Source organism: Protopterus annectens, chromosome 4.part0 (assembly GCF_019279795.1).
Source record: "Protopterus annectens isolate FY-2018-M chromosome 4.part0, PAN1.0, whole genome shotgun sequence".
In the NCBI taxonomy this organism is placed as follows: Eukaryota; Metazoa; Chordata; order Ceratodontiformes; family Protopteridae; genus Protopterus; species Protopterus annectens.
In genome coordinates, this window is record NC_056733.1 from 612,709,474 (window position 1) to 612,730,872 (window position 21,399).

Sequence of the window (21,399 nt, forward strand, 5' to 3'; positions counted from 1 at the left end):
GACATGACCTTCTTGTTTAAAAAGCCAATCCAAAGCATGTTGTGACTGTTTCCAGTACTGTGGTCCATCTGATTTTTCCATTTCAGATCCACTTTTGCAGGTGTCCCCACTAAATTTTAAGGCTTTCAATTACATAACTGAGGGAGGTGAACATTTAGAAACAGGTTTGCCCTGTCATAAGAGTCCTGAAGCAAAGTAGGACAGTCTAGGAATTTGCAAAATTCTGTAAAAGTAAATCAGAGGATAGTACATATCTTAGGGAATAAAAATTCAAATGGCAGTGAGCCTAGATATGCTGTATTTCATAGGATAAGCAATAACAAAATATGTTGTCAGTATATTAATTGATCTGAATGTTGCCATACTAGTACTGCTAGACTTTTCAAAGATGGAGTGCAAGAGGTCCTCCAGTGCAGATGTATGTAGGATACCCTTTTTCATAGGGAGTTGGATGGAGATAACATTAAGCCACCAGAATTTTAGCAACATTCAAATAGAACTGCTAAAAAATGGTGTTGTAAACAGTATGTAGCAAAAAGACCACATGTAAGTGATTTAAATGTGATTGGCCTTATCAGATTTCTATAAGCTAGCCACAGTCAGCACTCACCCCGACAGAAGTATTTGACATTTGCAATGTTAGGGTATAGCAAATATTTTAAGAACGCACTGCAATTTATTTTTGTGGAATAAAAGTACATTCTGTTTCAGTTTCATGTCTCTGTCTGTGATCAAGGTTTAGACTTTTTTGAATGTTTTAGTCTGCAACGTCTTGGTGAAGTCTGAGGAAATGTACCTTTTCTAAACATTTTAGTCTTATTTTGGGATTACATTTGCAGACACTAAAGAGACTGGAGTACCAAAAACTAATCAAGATGAGACAGATAAATGAAGAAAAAAGGCAGTTCGATCTCCTTATGAAACGAAAACTAGCTCCTCAGGTTTGCAGAGTATCATCTCTCACTCCACACTCAGGCCGTGCAAGATCTGCCAACATGAGCATTTCTGCATTTAGTGCAAGCAAGAGCAGCAGTGTGAAAAGTTTTAAATCTGAACCCACATCAGAAATGATGCCCGATATCCTGCCATCAACACCACCTTCAGAAGAAGTTCTTGATGTTAAAAGAAAGCTTCTAAAGGCAAGCCTGAAAGTAAGTACAATATTTCTTTTGCATGTACGTGCATGCACATGCTATATTATTTACTTACTTTTTAACATGTGCTTTTTGCCCCCACAGCTACTGACCTTCAAGCCTCTGTTTATCAGTTTTGAACCCATTTATTCCCCTCTAGTTCACATCTCCAACATGAAAGTAAGAGCTGACAGGAGGAACCATCATCCAAGCAGCCATGGGGGCAGTTTGTGCCTTGCTAACATCTCACCAATGAAAGTGTTGTCTTTTTAGTCCCAACCTCTGCTCCTGGTGGTTGACATGTACACCTGTACCACAATGAGGCATCCAGTACTGTGGATCATCAAACCTCTGTCCCCAGTCTTGTGTTTTTGTTGCTGCATGGTGGTAATTAGCTGACTGAAACCATCATTCCCTAGTCCCAGGGGAGTCAGCATCAGCCTCTCACTCCCATCATTCTCCACCCATCTCTCTCAGCACCTGAGCCACTATTCAAACTCTGATCACCTGGGTCATATTCAGGTCTTTAGCCACCTGCAGTATGTAGCCGGATAACATGCTATGCTATGTTTTTCATACAGCTTCATTCCAGGATACACCTGACAGTGGGTTGTTATCATTTTTTTATTATTATTATTCCTTATGCCACTGATCTCTGGCTTACCACACACTTACATTTCCCATCTTTTCTCACAAAGGTAGTATGAGGCCTAAAATATATATTTTCTTTCCAGTTTTCCCACTTTTTTCCCTTAAAGGCACAAAGTCAATTGAAACATGTGAGCAGGTGATGATCACAATGTTGCAGCCACAGTGTCTGGATACAGCCTCCTGTGTGAGGTGATGATGTGTGGTGGCCCTAGTTTGGCTGTGTGCATTCATATACATCTTTGAAACAGATAACAGCATATGCTCCAGTGGGACTACATGCAGTACTTTCTGCCACTTTGAAGACATTGGTTGCAAAATATAACACATCTTCCTTGTGGAGTGAAGGGCAAGCTATTAGCCATTGAATATGCCTTGCACTGGCTTACCCCATGCTTAGCCCTGAACCAGGACCACTGATATTTTTTGCCACTTTGTGTTGTAGTCTCTGGTCTGATACCAGTGGTCTGGTGCTTGATGTTCCCATACATAATGCGCCTATCAAACAGGAGTATATACAAACATACATACATACATACATACATACATACATACATACAGTCTGGCCATTCTGAAACATGAACTCTGCACCCCTCTTTTCAATCCAAATTTCACTGTTGAGCTCAAAATATCTAAGACTGGCAGCTTGCTAATAGCGAGCAGCATGCCTGCCTTCCAAGAATAGTGCCTGGATTTGTTAATCTCTGTGCTCTGTCCTCATGATTTATGTGTAGTTCATGCACTTATTTATCGTCTCCATTTCAGTTCAGCACTTACTGTTCTTTCTTCTTACATCCCGTTCAGTTTACTGCTCACCATGAGGGGTTTGCACATTATACCTCTTTAGAGTGCATTTCCAGGATCATCATTGCTCCTTTTGCCTTGCGGTGATGCTAGTACTGCATTCCCATATCAATGGCAGCTACCTAGTCAACTCCTTCACAGCTTGCACTCAGTCAGGGTAGATGCCCTATTCACTCTGCCCAGGTTATACCTCTGGCATTCATTAGAGTTATTTGTGAACTTTTGATATTAGCAAACACTTTGCAGGTATCCCATCACTGGAGTATTTGGTTGAGTCATATAATAATAGTTTAGTAATTAATGTAAACAGCAGGAGTGGGGCAGTGAACTCTTTGTTGTGTAATGATGCAACCAGACAAGTGGAGACAGGTAATTGTGGGTTGAATGTTCTAGCAGTCAGATTATTACAGAATACATGTACTGCTGTAATGCATGCAAAAATGATTACAGAACAAGCTAGAATTTTTCTGTATGAATTCCACCTCTACAGAATCCAAAAACATTAACTGTTTAGAAGACTTTGTGTGTAAAATGAAACTGCCCCTATTATAGGGACTTCCTGTCAGGGCACAGAGCATATATGTTGAGTTTTATAAGCACTCCCCCTCTTTCCCTTTAAAAAATGCATACTTGTTGCTAGAACTCTTGCTTTTTTGGTAGAAGTGTTACACTTATCCACAATTTTGAATTCTGGATTTATGGTGAGTCTTCATGCCTAAAAAAAAGAAACAAAAGATAAGTTCAACTGGGTTTTCATGAGGTCAAATTTACACTCAGCCTACAGGGGACTGTCGACTGTGATCTTCTACCATCCAAGAAAGAAAGAAAGAAATCTTAAATTATGACTAAACTACAAAAGATTAATTGTACCTTGTTTGATTATAATGCTTGTTTGGATACGGGGATAGAAAATATGGGAACAGCTTTTCTGTACAATCAATTCAGTTTAGGGGGAGTTGGCTGGATGATTTACGGATATTTCAAACAAGATATCATTCTCAAGATTGAACTGTTGGAAGAAAAATGAATAGACACAGAAGACAGAGGACATGTAAAAATCTGCAGTTTACTGACATTCCTGAACTGGAAAAGGATGCTAGCTATGTGAAAAGATGAAGGGACTTGGATACCAGCCAAGAAATTTTTATAGAGATCTCCTGGGGGAGATCTATTTCAGAGTCTAATGACAAGGATCCCCAGACCCTTGTATGCCTTCACTCTTACACCCCAAAATAGAAGGTTATTTCTAAATGTGGTCCACATGAAATGGTGAGAATCATAGTTTCCACAGTTCTATGTAGCCATGATTATTCATCAGAAACTAGAAAAAGAAAAATGACCTTTCAAGAAGCCATTAAACTACACAAGAAGGTTAAAAATCAAATTCTGCCTTCTATATTCTGTGCAATTGAAGGTAAATTTGCTAGGGGGATCGGTGACATTTGACACACCCGAACATTTCTGTATGAATTCCAACTCTGCAGAATAAAAAGCTCTTCAATATTTATTTTCAGCCATGATTATAAACTTATCAGGAAGACATAGATCCTTTGGGAAATATGCCTGAAATGCCTACAAATGGTAAAATGCAACAGAATAAGTAACTGGATCATTTTCCTCTTTTTCAAAAAAATAATGATGGAGCGATAGAAAGCTGCATTTGCTGCAGGCAGAAAGAAGTTGAGCAGTTAACTAAACAGTTAAGAATTCCTTTGTAACCACCCTTGATGTTCTTCATTTTTCACTGTTGCAGTCATCACATTTGGGTTATCTGCCTGCAGGTAGCCTTCAGCCGGCCTGAATACCAGAGTATTCGGATTTCTGCGTCGGATGCTGTCGCTTCTTCCTTGACGTCAGGTCGTCAGGGGTATAAAACATGCAGCCGACGCCATTACATCAATCTTTCTTGCCATGCGGTTTCCAAAGCAGAAGCAGTTCGCAAGTGCCGGTCGGCCAACTCCTAAAATTTTCATTTTCGAGTTTCAGACTCGAAGTCTTCAAAAAAGCTAAGTACCCCATTGGGGATCCTTTTTCTTGCTCTAACCGATGTCAGTAAAAGTTAACAATTGTCTTACCTGTGGAAAACAAATACCTCATAGAGATTTTCATTCTTACTGCATCCCCTGTTTAGGCCCAGACCACGATGTCCCTCTTTGTCGGTTTTGTGCCTTGTTCAATGCCCGAACTATTCGCCATCGGGCTTTTTTTCCAGCTAATTACTTTCATACTCATTCTGTGTACTCCAAAATGGCTTCGTCAAGCCACCCGACTACCGATATTCCAAAAGAAGTAAGGATAAAGACAGAGACAGATCGCATAGGTCCAAAACTGCCGACGATGCTTCCGTTAAGCTAGTCGCCAATCCACCAGTACTCAGTGAGGCACTTTCGCAGCCCCTGATACCCGCTACTTCTGATTTGCAGGCCTCTACTGAGACCCATTCGGAGTCCGGTATGTTGCAAGATGCTTCTTTGACTATGGAACCTGCAGATGTCTCTACCTTGGATGGGTCCGGAGCCCCTGTGCAGGCATCGGCGTCTGAGGGTGTATTCAGGCCTACAGACATTCATATTTAACCAACACCATAATTTTCATCCAGGCCAAAATCTTGCACCATACCTAGAAAACCGACAACCAAACCGCAGGCTCAGGCCCATATGCCTAAAAAACAAATGCTTACAATGGCTGAAGACCTTATTACCTTAATTAGGGAAAGCCAGCCTTCCCCTTCTAAGAGACCTAGAACTGATTTTCTTTCTGATTCTTTTGATCAGGAATCTGATATTTCTGCTCCTTCTGATTACCAGGATTTGCCCTTATCTACTTATGAGGATTCTGATGCAGAGGATTCCATTCCCTCTGCTTCCCCTCCAGAGGATTTTTCTTTCGGTGAAACCTTGCACACTCTTAGGGAGCATTTCTGCTGGGAAAGCCAGGATTACTCTGAGTCCAAAAAGAGACTTATGGAATTCTTACTACTACCTCAACACAGGCCTTTAGCTATCCCTCCTGTTCTGGACATTGTAGATGATGCTTTCTTGGAATCCAGCCTTACCCCAGACACCTTACCTCCAGCTCCCAGAAAACCTGATAGGTACTACAGAGTACCTGACTCTCACAAGTTCCTCTTCAAGAATCCTTCTGTGGATCCAGAGACCATTTCCCAAGGACCAAAAGGCATTAAGGCTACTGCTGCCAAAACTTCTACCCCTTCTGATAGAGATTCTAGAGCCTTAGACAGATGGGGTAAGAAGGTATACACTTCTGCTATTTTGGCCATTAGGGCTTTAAATTGCCAGTTTCATATGTTAAAGTATCAGCAGCATGTTATGGGGCTACTTAAACAGAAAATTATGTTGATTCCTGACTGTACTGAACACAAAGAATTGCAGGATTTAATGCATTCTGCAGAACAAGTTGGTAAACATACTTTGCAATGTGGTTTTGATACTTTAGAAGCATCTTGCAGAGCTGCTGTCACTGGGTCTGTAATTAGAAGGCATGCTTGGCTTAAGGAATAAAACTTGCCAGATCATGTAAAAGCTAAATTACTGGATGATCCCTTAAACCAGGACCACCTTTTTGGCAACAAAACAGATTAAGTCCTCAAAAGGATGGAGGAAAAAGCTAAATCTATGCAAACTGTTAAAGATTTCCTACAAGTGCAGCCTCCCAGATTCAGTAGGCATTGGCCTTCAAAGAACTGGTCCTTTCCAGTTCCTTCTAGGCCTTCTCAGTCCAAACCCAGGAACAGCAGACTACAGTCTCAGGCTACGCACAGACCTAAACAGTGGGGGGCTCCCACTTCCAAAGAAGGGAGTAGTAAGCCACCTGCCTATGGAAAAATGGCACAATGACTTAATCTTAACCCTTCCAAGCCCTGCTCACTACCTGCTCCCTTAGGAGGAAAGCTTGCCCTGCATGCAAAAAGCTGGGAACTCAATACCCAGTACAAATGGGTTTTGAACATAGTTTCCCAAGGATACAGATTCCACTTCCACACACTACCAACCCCAAATGGTTGGCCAGACCTACCCTCAAATCAATGGGCGGAGGCCCAACAGCAGGTTCTTTCTCTTCTCAATATCAGGGCTATACATCCTGTCCAAGCAGAACAAAGGGGACAAGGTTTTTATTTAAGACTTTTTCTGGTATCCAGAAAAGACAACTCCTGGTGTCTTATCCTGGACCTCGCTATTCTCAACACCTTTCTGGTAGTTACAAAATTCAAAATGCTAACTCTGCAATAGCTTCTTCCCATGCTAGCCAAGGATGCCTGGCTGGCAAACCTAGACTTAAAGGAAGCTTACCTGCACATCCCAATAAGGGAATCTTGCAGAAAATACCTACACTTCAGGGCAGGCTCCATGCACTGTCAGTTCTCTGCACTTCCCTTTGGCTTATCTACTGCACCCAGTGTATTCACAAAGTGTCTAACTCCAGCCATTGCATTTTGCAGGCAGAGAAATATTCAGATTTACCCATTATTGGATGATTGTCTTATTCAGGCAGAAAGCCATGACTTGCTATTACAACACCTGGCATTCATAAAGAAACTTTTAACCTCACTGGGGTACACCATCAATGAAAAGAAATCTCACCTAGTACCCTGCCAACAGATTGTATTTCTGGGAGCAAGCTTGAACACAACTTCCCAGATGGCATTACTCACTCCGGAGAAACAAGTTTATTTGACAACCTACTTCAAACTATTGGCCACAAAACCCCAGCTAACTGCAAGAAAAATACTGCAAGCTGTGGGGTTCATGGCCTCTTGCATTTTAATAATTCCATATGCAAGACTGCATATGAGGAAACTCCAATGGTATCTAAAAAGCCTATGGTGTCAACATTTTCAGGACCTGGAAACAATGATTTCTATCATTCCTTGTATGAAAACAGAGTTCCTTTGATGGGCAGAGGCCTGCTACCACAACAAGGGACTCCCTTTCACTCTAACCCTGCCACCCAAACCCTAACAACAGATGCATCAGACTATGCATGGGGGGCTCTCATGGCAGGGCAGTGCATTCAGGGCAGATGGAACCTGAGACACATGCACCTGCATATCAATCAAAAAGAAATGCTAGCTGTACAGAATGCTCTGACAGCCTTCAAAGACCGTATTCTTCCAGGACAACTATTGGTAAAGACAGACAACACCACAGTTATGTGGTACATAAACAAGCAGGGGGGAACCCACTCGTACCCTCTCGGCAGACTAGCCATGGCTCTGTGGAAGACAGCCTTGAGCTACCAAGTACACCTGCAAGCTCAGTTCCTGCCAGGCAAACTAAATTCACTGGCAGACAACCTAAGCAGAAATCTCATGGATTCACGAATGGAAACTAGAACCCAAAATATTCAACCTCTTGAGGAACAAATGGGGGACTCCAGAGGCAGATTTGTTTGCCTCCCCTCAAAACTACCAATTGCATAAATTCTGCACAAGAACTCCCCACAGCCAAGTTTGGAAGGTGGATGCCCTGTCTTTCACCTGGGAAAGTTTCTCAGTTTATGCCTTTCCCCCTCTGCCTCTCCTCTCGAAGGTTCTACTAAAGATCAAACAGGACAAGCCAAAGACAATACTTGATTGCACCAGACTGAACACGCCAGCACTGGTACCCCCTCTTGCACAATATGACACTGCTACAACCACAGCACCTGCCTCAGACCCCTTCCCTGCTGTCCCAGCAGGCGGGCCAGATTCTGCACCCTCAGCTTCAAACCCTGAACCTTGAAGCCTGGCTAATTCCTTGAGCTCTCCCCTAGCATCCCTCAGTAAGCAGGTACTGGATGTCATTCTGGAGGCAAGGAGGCCTAGTACTAGAAAATCCTATGCTGAAAAGTGGAAAAGATACTGTTCCTGGAGCCTAGCTCAGGGGACGGGCACAGCGGTGCCCAGCTTACCTCATATTCTACAGTACTTAACAGAAATGCTCCACAAGGGCCTATCCTTCTCGTCAATTAAAATTCATGCCTCTGCCATTTCAGTACATTATAATACTGAGCCACTGCTCTTCTCTCACCTCTTGCTAAAGCAATTCCTTAGAGGGGCCAAAAATGTAAGACCCCCCAGGAGAGCTCCCACTCCAGCCTGGGACCTTAACTTTGTATTGGAAAAGCTCTCCCTTCTCCCCCTTTGAACCAGCTGCTTCAGCAGAGTTGAAATTCCTTTCTTGGAAAACAGCCTTCCTTCTAACCATTACTTCAGCTAGAAGAGTGTCTGAATTATAGGCCCTCATAGCAGTGGAACCCTTCATTGTCTTCCATGCGGACAGGGTTTCCCTCAGGACTAATCCTTCCTTTATGCCCAAGGTGGTGTCTTCTGTGGCCCTAAATCAGTCCATTCATTTGCCTACTTTTTCCCCTAATCCACAAAACAAAGGGGAATGAATACTGCACTCTCTGGATGTGTACAGACTATTTATATTCTATTTGGACAGCATTAAGCCTATCAGAAAATCTGAACAGCTGCTAGTTAGCTTTGCTGCAGGGGCAGAGGGAAAGACTATTTCAAAGCAAACCATTTCCAAATGGATAGCCCATTGCATTCATTTCTGCTACAAGCACCATGGAAAACCTACCCCACAGGGGATAAGATCACATTCCACCAGGGCTGCAACTACCTCTGTGGCATTTCTGAGAGGGGTCCCTACCAGGGGCATCCTAGAAACTGGTACCTGGAGCTCTGTACATACCTTCACCAAGCATTACCACTTGCCTATCTTTTCTAAATCCAGAGCTGGATTTGCCACTGCAGTCTTGCAGGGATTAATAGCTGGCCCTAATGCTCTTTAACTTCCTCCTCTCTTCCTTAGCTTTGGGAATCAAGCCAAATTTGATGACTGCAACAGTGAAACGTGAAGAACATAGTACAGTTGTGTACACTATGTAGATGTTCGAGTGTATTCATTGTTGCAGTCCTGGTTACCCTCCCTCCAGCCCCCTGACTTCTGTTGGCACTACCTTTCCTTCTTGTTTGGCATATATCATATCATGTGTATTTGCTTTTTGCTGGGGGTTTACCATACCATATAATTGCTTCCTATTGTGGGGGCACCTGACATCTGGGGCAAGAAAAACTGATGTAATGGCATCGGCTGCATGTTTTATACCCCTGACGTCAAGGAAGAAGCGACAGCATCCGACACAGAAATCCAAAGACTCTGGTATTCAGGCCGGCTGAGGGCTACCTACAGGCAGATAACCCAAATGTAATGACTGCAACAGTGAATACACTCGAACATCTACATTTATGGTAAGTGTACATACACAACTGTACTTTTCTTGGCTCCTGTGCCTCAACTGCTGTCTTTATTTCAAGTGGCTGCAGATTTGAATAAGAAATATATAATTCTTACAATACTTTATAGGTTGGTACTAGACTATCAGACCTAGGGCCTATACAAGCCTAGCCATAACAATTCCCTGGCTATTTCTTTCCACACTGTTTACTTCTTGGACCCCTGTCTAGCAGGGCGACTGATGTGATCCCCGGGATGAATTTCCTTTCTCCCATCCAATCGTCAAGGTTCCTTTTGAAGAGTGCCAAAGAGGTACTCCACTTGACATGTATGGGCAGTCTATTCCAGAGTCTGGGGAGTCTCTGGGTCTGGAACCTATCCCTCCAGCATGTTTTTTTTTTATTGTGATGACAAGGTTTAGATGCCTGGAGCATGTGGTTCTGAGGGATTGGGATTTCTTTAAATGTAACGTCCAACAGCTCTGGGTTTGGCATGGCCTTGTATGTTAAGCAGGGATCACCTCTGAGTAGACGATATGTGACAGAGTATAGCTGGAGCTTTTTAAAGCGGTCAGCATAGGGCATCTGCTTTAGGCCTGTAATTCTTTTAGTGAGGTATTTCTGTGGCCTTTCCAGTTATTGCAGGTGTCTTGAGAGGTACATACCAAATGGGGCATTGTATTCTATAATGGGTCTAATGAGGGATGTGTACAGTGGGACAATGACCTCCTTTTTTCTGGATGAAAAACCCTTAGTGAGGAGGTGTGCCACATAGAAGGATTTCCTGACTGTTGTGATGATGTGGTTATCGAAGGTGAGAACACTGTCCACCTGTGTCCCTAAGTCTCTTATCACACTTTTGGTGTTTAGTGTGCTGCCACCTATGTGGTAATTCACGGGAACATGTTTTTTCCCAAAGGGGATAACTATACATTTCTTGGCATTGAGCTTGAGCCCATGGCTCTGGCACCAAGCATCTGTTTCTGTAAGGCCCTTTTATAGAGTATCCATATAATTTGGAGATTCAGTAATGGCTCCCAGTTTGCAGTCATCTGCGAACTTTGTTAGCCAGAGTCCCTTAGTATTGGCCCGTACTTCAGAGAAGTAGATGCCAAACAAGAGTGGTCCCAGGACTGAACCCTGAGGTACTCCACTTGTCAATTGTCTGGAGCTGGAATTGGAGTCAGATACTTTTTCAGTGTGGGTTCTGTCAGTAAGCCGCTTGGCAACCCATCGAGTGGCATAAGGATTAATGCCCAGCTTAGTAAGTTTATCTATGATTCCAGAGTGGGGGATGGTGTCAAAGGCCTTGGCGAGGTCCAGATAGGCTGTGTGGACCACCTTACCATTGTCCACGGCTGGACTTCAAGTGATTGTTTTACATGGATTACATGGACTTGCACTTTTACAGGGTCTGCCTTGGATTTGTTTAATTAACCATATTTAATCTTGTGTACAATGTCTAATGCATACACCTGAACCATTGTTGCACTTCCGGGTTAATTCTGGTGCAAGGCTGTCTGCTGTAATAAGCTTGCTAATAATTAGAAGAGCAATACCAACATTTACATTAACTCAAGTGCACACATTCATAACTGCCCTAAGAGTAAACATTGTTTGATAAAGAAGTTTGCTTCAGTTTGATAAACTCTTAAGTCTGTGTAACACTACCAGCTAAGATCCAGAATGAAAAAAAAATGTATTTCTTAATCAGTATTACAATTTCTTAACTTCGATGAGTTGGTTGAAGAATAATAGCCAATATGCAGACATATCTACATGTGAGTTCTTATCACTTCAATCAGCCAATCAAGTTCCTTAGAATCATAGCATGTGCAGCTTACTGCTTCTCTTGTCATTCAAAGTTTAATATAATAATACAAGTTATCTATTGTTGGCACTGACTAGAAGGGCTGGTAGGAAAGTAGAATGACAGTGGATGATTTCCAAGCATTTAAGAGAGCCATACAGCATTTTGTATAGTGTTTGGCGAGAAAAATGGATTAGCTGTTAAGTGTGCAGACATACTGCAGGGACTGAACTAGCTAAGGTGCCAGACTTCGATGCAAATAAGTTCATAAGTAAGGCATTTGGATTTATTGTAAGGCTAGAAGATGTACTCATGTCAACAGCTGAAAGGACATAATTCTTTTTTTACTTTATATTTTGGCATTTTTGTCTCTGTTAATGCTTGCAACAGTTCATAATTGGATGAGTTATGGATCTGCAGTATATTTGAAAGCATAAAGTTTAATAACTGGGAATAGGGGAGGGAGGATCAAGTAGAGGTGATTTATGTCTTGCAGAGTTTTTATTTTCTTCATTATGACGCAGCTATTGCAGTTGCATAAAACACCCATGGCATCTGCTCTTTTACAAGTTTGGAGCACAATAAGTATAGCTTAAAAACTGTTTTATGAACGTTTTAGCAGTTTGCTGCTTAGTTAAATTTTGAGTCCTGCTTCGTTTAACTTGGCTGAAATAATGGTTACTACAAGGTTTAAGAATTTATTTATTGATGTTTTAGGTTTTACCACAAAAAACTTGGTGCAGCCTTTCAGACTGCAAAACCAGTTAGCATAGTGTGTAAATATAATGAGCAAGAATGATATAAGGGTGAGCTTTTCCTGGGAAAGTGTATATTACATATATATTATTTATGTATTCTTTACTACCGTGAATGTGCATGTTTTTTTAATCCATTGAAAAGAGGCAAAGATTTTACATGTATAAAATGTTTAAGCCCCCATTTTTTGTTACTGCAAAAATCAACATTTTCAGACCCTGAACATATTGAAGGCACATTAATCTGCCTCTCATGTAGATTGTTCTGTTTCATATCCTTCAGGTAGACATAGAAATGTAATTTGATTGGTAAGATAAGTTACCCCTTTTGAGCTGAAAGACAGGGCAGACAGTAAAAGATAAGTTGGAATATCTCATCTGGAGATGATACAGTTATTTAGGGATTGGACTGTCATCCAGGACAAGTTGGTGATATGAGCAGATAACTAGAATATGCTTTTGCTTCTGATGAAGTGCATACAGTTCCTCATGCAAATAAGACACCTGCGCTAGGGAAATGGATAAGTAAATAAATAAATGAATAAGTAAGTATGTAGAATGTGAATAGTAGATGTACAGAGGGTCTCGAATCATTGACAGCCAGTTTAGACTTGCTTTTCATACAGGTTTAGGTCATACTACAGAACTGACAAAAATATTAGTGGCAAAGGAAAAGACCTAGTTGATGGATACCTTGGGACATTTTTTGAACAGTGCTCTTAGATTATGCTCTTCTGCTATTAAAAGCACACCTATCTAAATCCAAAATTGACAGTCACAGGAGAGTGAAGTTATGTTTTTTGTCAGGGACAATGACTCAGGATGTGTTTTAAGACTTTAATATGACAGTGGCCCCATTTAAAGCTCTGGATTGAGGATTAATTTCAGGAAAAAAAAAACAGAATGCTATCAAAACAGATTTATTGAAGTTGCTGAAGTTAGAACAATATTGATTTGTATTATTCAATGAACAATACAATGGTATAAGGATGATTATCAGCAGAGAACAGAAAATTAAGGATATACAAGATGAACTAAAGTAATAAAATGCTATACATAAAGCTGAAATTATTAAGAGATTTCTGAAACTAAAGAACTTTGAGCTTACTCCTAGTAATCAGTAATATCTGGCACTAAGGTTGAGACAGCAAACAGCAAATAGGATGGTTAATAAAGTAAAAGTAATACTTGTCAGAGAGATGCTACAACATTCCAAGATAATTTTTTGCTAGATTTTATGAACAGTCATATGCAGGGGCTATCAAGCAAGCTATTAGGAATGAAGAATTAGTTGAATTACTTTAATTCTGTATCTGTGAATAAGCTTAAGCAGTTACAGGTAGGCTCCTTAAAGAAGGAGTTTACATTAGAGGAAGCACAGTAGCTATAAGCTAAATTAGATAAAAGTAAATCTCCTGCCCTGGTGGCTTATCTGTAGAATTATATCTTGTGGCCAGAGAGATGTTTTTGAATAATTTTAAAGTCATGGCTAAATATGTTTTTAATTCACTCAACTTCCCCAGTCCTGGAGGCAGGCAATAATTGATGTAATTTTGAAACCTGGTAAAGACGTCCTTCAAGTAAGCTGATACTACTCAATGTCTATTTGCAACCATAGTTATAAACTTATAAATTGCCCAAAAATATTAGCCAGAATACTTTCCCCACTGACTGATGGAATTTGTACCTCTCAGAACCACTCATGCTAATTTGATAAAAAAAAAACTTGCTTATTAATAGAAGATGCCACTATAACTAAACACCCTTTATTAGTAGGAAGTCTAGGTTTTGAAAAAAAAAAAAGGTTAAGCTGGCAGTGCCTTTTTCAGTTATTATTGTATCTGTAATTTACTGAGGGTTTTTAGAAAAAAATTACTTCAGTCAAAATATCAAGGGGCTATAGCCCTAATATCAAAGTGGAGTAAATGTTCACAGGTATTTTATTTAGTAACAGACACCAAGTAAGGATACACACTGTCAACTTTTCTTTGCTTTTTATTTGGAAATCTTGGCAAGAATATTAAGGCAAATACCTACAAATGGATACATGTTACAGGGATGACTTTATAAGGTTTTTCTGTATGTAGATGATATTACTTATCTAATTTAGAGCTTAATTTGGCTGTTATTTTTTAGGAATTAGTTGTTGTTGTTGTCTTTCGGCTTTTCCTGGTTAGGGGTTGCCACAGCAGAACTCCGGTCCGCTAATTATTGGTAGTAGATTTTCACGAACACCGAGGTGCCAGCTCGACGTTCAACCTTCAACGAAGGCACGCCCATTTACATGTCTTTCGAACGCCCACCCAACCGCAGGGAGGACATGCAGACTCCACACAGAAGGCACTCCCCGCACTCCAGCCGAGAATCGAACAGGAGAACCTCTTGCTGTGAGGCAACAACGCTAGTTACATTTGGAATATTGACACACTACAACATTAGCACATAGAAAACAAAAGCTATATGGATAATTTGTATTTATTTCACATCCACAATTACAGAATAAAACCTTCTGACAGAACCTAATAAAATAATTTGTTTGGGTTTAAAGTTAACTGATACATATGGATCCGCAAGATTACCTTTGAGGGTGCATTATATAGAAGGTTAAGCATTAGGATTAAGTATAGAAAGGAATTTGCATGGATATGACACAAAGGATACAGTCAGTACAGTGGTCTGTGCCCCCTTTGACAATGCATGCCTCACAAGGTCTTTGTCTTGCTCTACTAGCAAGATTTTTTTCATAAATTAAGGAATGATACATGCGCATTTATATGGGTAGGATAAAATATTCCAACAGATTTGGGGGTAGTAAGAGCCCCACATTTTGAGCAGTAAGTATAGCAGCAAGATTAACATTTTTACAGAAGTTGACATCCAAAGAATATTAGCTGGGTAGAAATCAGCTTTATTTTAATGGATTGAGGAGAGAAAGGGTTTGGGAGATGTTTAAAAGGAAGAGTTATTGTGAACGGCAATGAGATAAAAATGATAGCTATATATACAATGTCACTGATTAAAGAGGTAACAAAGATGACTAATACAGGCGAATGTCTTAAATTATTGCTTGTTAATTTGGCAAGAGGATGAAGAATATAGATAATTTCAATTTGAATAGATTTCCAGTAAATGATATACTGGGACTAGTTAATGCAAGGTAATTACCATTTAACATGGGACTAATTTATGGATGGAATAGATAGAAATATTAAATCTTGGTAAATCTTTGGTTTGCTGATGGTATCTTTAAGAAGACTCAAATTATGTAAGTAAAAGGAAAGGACTGGCTCTTATAATTGCATGATTTGGTTGAAGACAGGTACAAAACCACAGGGGTAAAGTTCTTAGTACTTTGTATAAGATACTTTTTGGAAAACAAGAAAGTCTAGCAAAATCAGCCCGATGTGGGAAATTGATATCCAGATATCAATAACTAAGTAAGAATGGGGGGAAGTAGTATTAGTCCTTAGGTATGCTACCAAATCTTTATAAAGTTTAATTTTTGTAGTTAGCAATATCTGTTTAAGTAGTTTTACACTCCACCCAGGCTTGCCAGAATGTTTCTCACAGTAACCTATGTTGTTGGAAGTGTAATCCTTGCATGCTAGGTGATTTATGTCACATATTTTGGGAATGTTCCATATCAGACCCAATAAAACAAGACTTGCAAGATGTATTGTGAATGAATCTCTCCAGGTAAGGTTACTGTTACTGTGTCTTTATATTTGGTTAATGTAACTAATGTAAATACATTATGCAGAACTGAAAAAAAATTTTAGGGCTAATAATACTGGCTGCAAAAATAATCATTTACTAAAAAATGGAAACAAGTGGTCTGTCCTAGAGGTGGTGGTGTAAAATTAATAATTTGTAAAACACAAGATATACATTTGACTACACAGAATTTGAGAGTCAGTGAGCGAAAACTAGTAAAGTAGACTTTTTGGAGTTTAAATAGCACTTTGTAGTGTAATATTCATGGTATTTTCCCCATGCTGTTGAGCTTCCACATTTTAGCAATTAATATAAATGTAAAGAATAAGTTTATGGAAACAGATTTGAGTTCTGGGACTGTTCTTTTTCACGCATTGGTAACTTATTGTATGTGCTTAGCAGATGGACTTTTAAAATAACTATATGACAAGATAAAAAAGGGTTGTTCAACATGTACCACTGTATAATTTGCTCCTTACTTGACTACATGGATATATTTATGGTTGTAACTGTAAATGTTTCTTCCTGTACATAAAGTGGCCAATTGTTAAAAAATGTACACTATTATTACTGTATGCACTAGTTCCAGAAATTATATTGCATCAGGCTAAGTCACCACACCATATAATCACTGACGGCAAAGGGGGGGGGTTATTTGGCTTGATGGCAAGAGAGATAAAGCCATGACTGCAGCCCAATATCCCATGACTGACTAGCAATGTGGATGCTGTAGAAAGGAGGGTGGGAATGAACGGTTGATGCTAGGGTGCCTATCCTGGGAGAGGGAAGCAATTCACTTAAATGCAGTGCCAATATATTTTGGTGAAAGAGATGAACAACATACAGCACAGAGGCTGGGGACTAGGGATATGAGCTTGGCTTTGCCAAGCTGTGTTTGTACAGTAGTTTTTATCACATGTGTGCACAAGCATGCAAGCACACCAAAGTGGGTGTATCAGGTACTCTCATCGCTAAATAAGCATGTCAGTCATTATGTGAGTTGTTAGGCCATTAAAGAGAAACCACCCTGATGAATGCGTAGAAAATGGCCTTCCCTGTAACTGGCTGTCATCTCAGTAAGTACAGGAATAACTTGACATGAACATAGTGGAAAGGGCTTGATGGTTGTTAGGTATGGGGGGTAAAAAGCCCCCTCTCCCAGAAGAGTGTAGGAAGGCCTACAGAGGCAGTTTATCCTCAATGAACCACTGCGGTAGAAGGACACTTACCATGATATGATACTTAGCAAAGCCAGATCATGGTCAAATGGGGTGCTAGGCAGGGTAATGGATCTCCCCCACCCCCCGTAGCCATTCCCATTATTATTTGGCTGTCTCTCCCCAGTTACCATAAATAGCCTTCAAACCTGTCAGTGTGAGTTCTGTTTTATTATTTACTTATGCAATTATTAGAGAGATTTGAATTTAATTTAAAATTTTTATTTGAAGTTTTATTGTACAAACACTGATGGTCATTTGCTAATCAAAAATATAGTCTCACATTAAAATCAGGCTTACCGTGAGCAATAGTAAATTTCATTTTCCTTGAAACTCACATTAATTGAAAATACATCTGGCCAGTGGTAGACTAAGTGTATGTTGGGCCCTGGGCTGTTTTCAAACCATGGGTCCCTTGAACACATTTTAGGACCATGCATAAATGCATATATTCTTTGATTCACCTTTCTGTTTGTTTTAAATTATATTTCTTGTTAAATATAGCAACATTTGTCAGAGTGCATTATATATTTGCAGTTTTGAACATTTATTTTCTAATAAGCAGTGAAACAAAATACAGTAGCCAGTAATGACAAAGGTACCCATTTCAGAACATTTCAACCATAAAAGGCCACTCAAATTGATATCATTATAATCCTTATAATCCACCAATATCCGTAGTCAACAATTACAGCCACTTTATACTTCACATGTCTTATTGTTAGGAAAATGGTCATGGTAAAGTAATCCATTTTGCTTTACACAAATGCATGCTAGTCCCACAACGACAGACTAATCACGTTTTAACTTTAAAAATTACTGACCCTGCTGAAATGATAGTCACACATATCCCCCAAAACCAGAAATTATAGCTACATTTTGGACTGCATCCTTCTCAAATGACTGTGTAAAAAAAAAAAAAAAAAAACAACGATAATAATGACCAAAGACACATATTTAAATGAACACTAGCCAAAGTATTTCAGCTTAATTCACACACAAACATACACACACACACACACACACACACACACACACACACACACACACACACACACACACACACACACACACATACATGCACGGACGCATGCACACACATGCATGCACGCACGCACACACATGCACACACACACACACACACACACACACACACACACACACACACACACACACACACACACACACACACACACACACACACATACATGCAGACACACTAGTCTTGCAAAGCCAGATTAAAAACTATTTAAAAATGACTAGATGAGAACATAAGATACTTTCATCCACAGAAACCCACCACCAAAACCACCAACAGTTACAGCCACTTTATTGACTGTGTACACCCCTTATTGTTATGAAAAAATAAATTACATATACTTTATTATAGGTTCATAGGTTTATACTAGGCTATCTGCCCTAAGGCATTTATAAGCCTAGCCCAAAGTTTTGTGGCTTACGCCACCCCTTATATGAAAAAATACTGTACCCATTAGTTTGTTGTGCCTCTGTCCAGCAGTGACACAGAGATGATTCCCGGGGTAAACCTACGATCTCCCATCCACAGGTCAAGATTTCTCTTGAACAGAGCCAGCGAGGTGCTCTGCCTCACATGGACCGGGATTTTATTCCACAGCATAGGGAGTCTCTGAGTGATAAATCTATCCCTCCAGCACATCCTATTTATATCCGTGCTAAGGTTTAAGTCGCTTGCTCTAGTGGTTTTAGTGGATTTGGATTTTTTGAGGTGGAGCATGTCCATTAATTCCGGGTTGGACATGGCCTTGTATGTCAGGCACATGTCACCTCTGAGCAGATGGTATGCGACTGAATAGAGCTGGAGTTTCTTCAATCTGGCAGCATATGACAGATTTTGGAGTCCCTTTATCCTTTTGGTGAGGAACTTTTGGGGTCTCTCCAATTGCTGCAGATGTCGGGTGAGATACATCCCGAATGGGGCATTGTACTCGATCATTGGTCTGATAAGTGAAGAGTACAGGGGAACAATGACCTCACTAGATCTGGATGTGAATCTCTTCATGATCAGGTGGGCAATGTAGAAGGTCTTTCTAACCACTTTAGCAACGTGAGTGTCAAAAGAAAGGCCACTGTCAACCTGGGTCCCCAGGTCCCTGATAACCTCTTCTGTGCTTAGTGGATTGCCACCTATATGGTAGCTTGGGGTTACCTTGTTTTTCCCGAAGGGTATGACTATACATTTTTTGGCGTTTAACTTCAGGCCATGGCTCTGGCACCAGCTATCTGTTTCCGTGAGTCCCTTCTGAAGGATATCCGTGTCCGATGCACTTTCCACTATGGCGCCCAGTTTGCAGTTGTCTGCAAACTTTGTCAGCCAAAGTCCTCCCATGTTGGCCTGTACTTCTGAGAAGTAGATGCCGAAAAATAGGGGGCCAAGGACCGAGCCCTGTGGGACACCACTTGTGACCGGCTTGGAGTCTGACATAGCTTGGAGTCTGACACTATGATATATTTATGGCTGAATGTGTCTATTGCAAATGGCACAATAACAAGACAAGGTTGTTAAATAGTACAGAATATGTATTACAGCATAAATTTAGATCTCTTTTTTTTTATTTTTTTTTTCCCTTTTACAGATCATTGGCTACTAACAATGTTTCTCCTTGATCTCTAATGAATGGAGTCAATCATGACCCCTAGACCTAATACAGTATTTTTTCTCCTTTGTCTGAGAGCAGATTGCGGCATCCTTGTGCAGCATCATACTCACAGCCAAGCCTTTTATGCCCTAGCCATTCCCTGTCCTCCATCCACTGTGCAATAATGCAAAGACCATTAAGGCCAAGGATGACCATCATTGCGCTCCCCAGTACTTGTAAACTTAAGAAGCACATCACCCCCCAGCAACACTGTTAGGACTATCATCCTATGCTTAACACTCTCCACCAGGATGGAGAAACTGGTAAAATACAGTGGCATTTCCTGTTCAACCCCAGCATCATCAGTCACATGATCACTATGTACAGTCACCTGACAGAAAGGTAAAGAAGCACTGCCTTTATTATCAAGTCCTTCGAGCACTCCACATGCTGTGGTTATGGCTCCATGTGCTGAGGCTGTGTTCTCCAAAGATGTCTGCCTCTTAGAGGTATACAAAGAACATGGTCCAGCCAATGCAGCAGAAAAGACATCTGACGCAAAAAAAAAAAACATTCTCAACAGCAAAGTAACCAAAAGAGGCTATGAGTGGCCTTGAGAATAACAGGCTTGTGAGAAAGGTGAAGCATTAGGTTAGCACACCATGATCTCAAAGGTATGGGTCAGCTGAAGGACATACCTTAAACCTTGTAGTTGACATAATGTGGAACCTGAACTGCAGACCATGAAAAACATATAACAGATGGAAACACCAACATCTGCTAGACTGACATCTACAAAGCATGATCCAACTTTAAAAGGATCTGTACGTGGACTACATCATCATCAAGGATGTACAAAGTAAGGACACTCACAGAAAAAAACAACACCCAGAACTTCACACTGGCAGAACCAACTCCTGAAAGATCCACAGCTAACAATGCAGGCATTAGAAGGGTGACATTGTTGGCACTGACAACAGATGTCCTCTCACAATAGTGGTATGAACATAAGGGGTCCTATCCGGAAGGGGCCTACGATTGAACAGTGGCAACTGAAATAACATAGGGCAGTGACTGGAAAGGAAGCCGTATGCCACCTTAACAAAACTGCAAGGGGGGGTTCATGTGCTTAACAGTCTCTATCAACTTACAGTCAATCACTGGGAACCTCTGACATCAGGATCATCTTGATCACAAGGGTGTTTGCATGACCTAAACTAAAAAAAAAACACCATCTGTCAATGCTCCAGCAGAACTAGAGCAGTTTCCAGGTGAGAAAAAAAAGGTCACTACTGAAGATGTAGGAGTATTCCATGCAAGTCATTAAACCTGACAATATTGTGAGACAACTGTGAACCTGAGCTAGGCTCCTTAATGACCTCATGTACCACATGGCTAACAGCTACATATGAACTTATCTTTTAATGCACTACATGAAATTGTATAAAGATTAC

General features: G+C 40.5%; 1 protein-coding gene across 3 annotated transcripts in view; it reads left to right on the forward strand.

The window, feature by feature from the left end:
- LOC122799471 overlaps positions 1-21,399 on the forward strand; it is a 229,918-nt gene that overhangs the window by 143,577 nt on the left and 64,942 nt on the right. For all 3 annotated transcript variants that reach the window (XM_044068547.1, XM_044068549.1, XM_044068550.1), the window contains exon 3: positions 840-1,151. In XM_044068547.1, the coding sequence (XP_043924482.1) occupies positions 840-1,151 (312 nt within the window). The remainder of the gene's footprint in view (positions 1-839; positions 1,152-21,399) is intronic.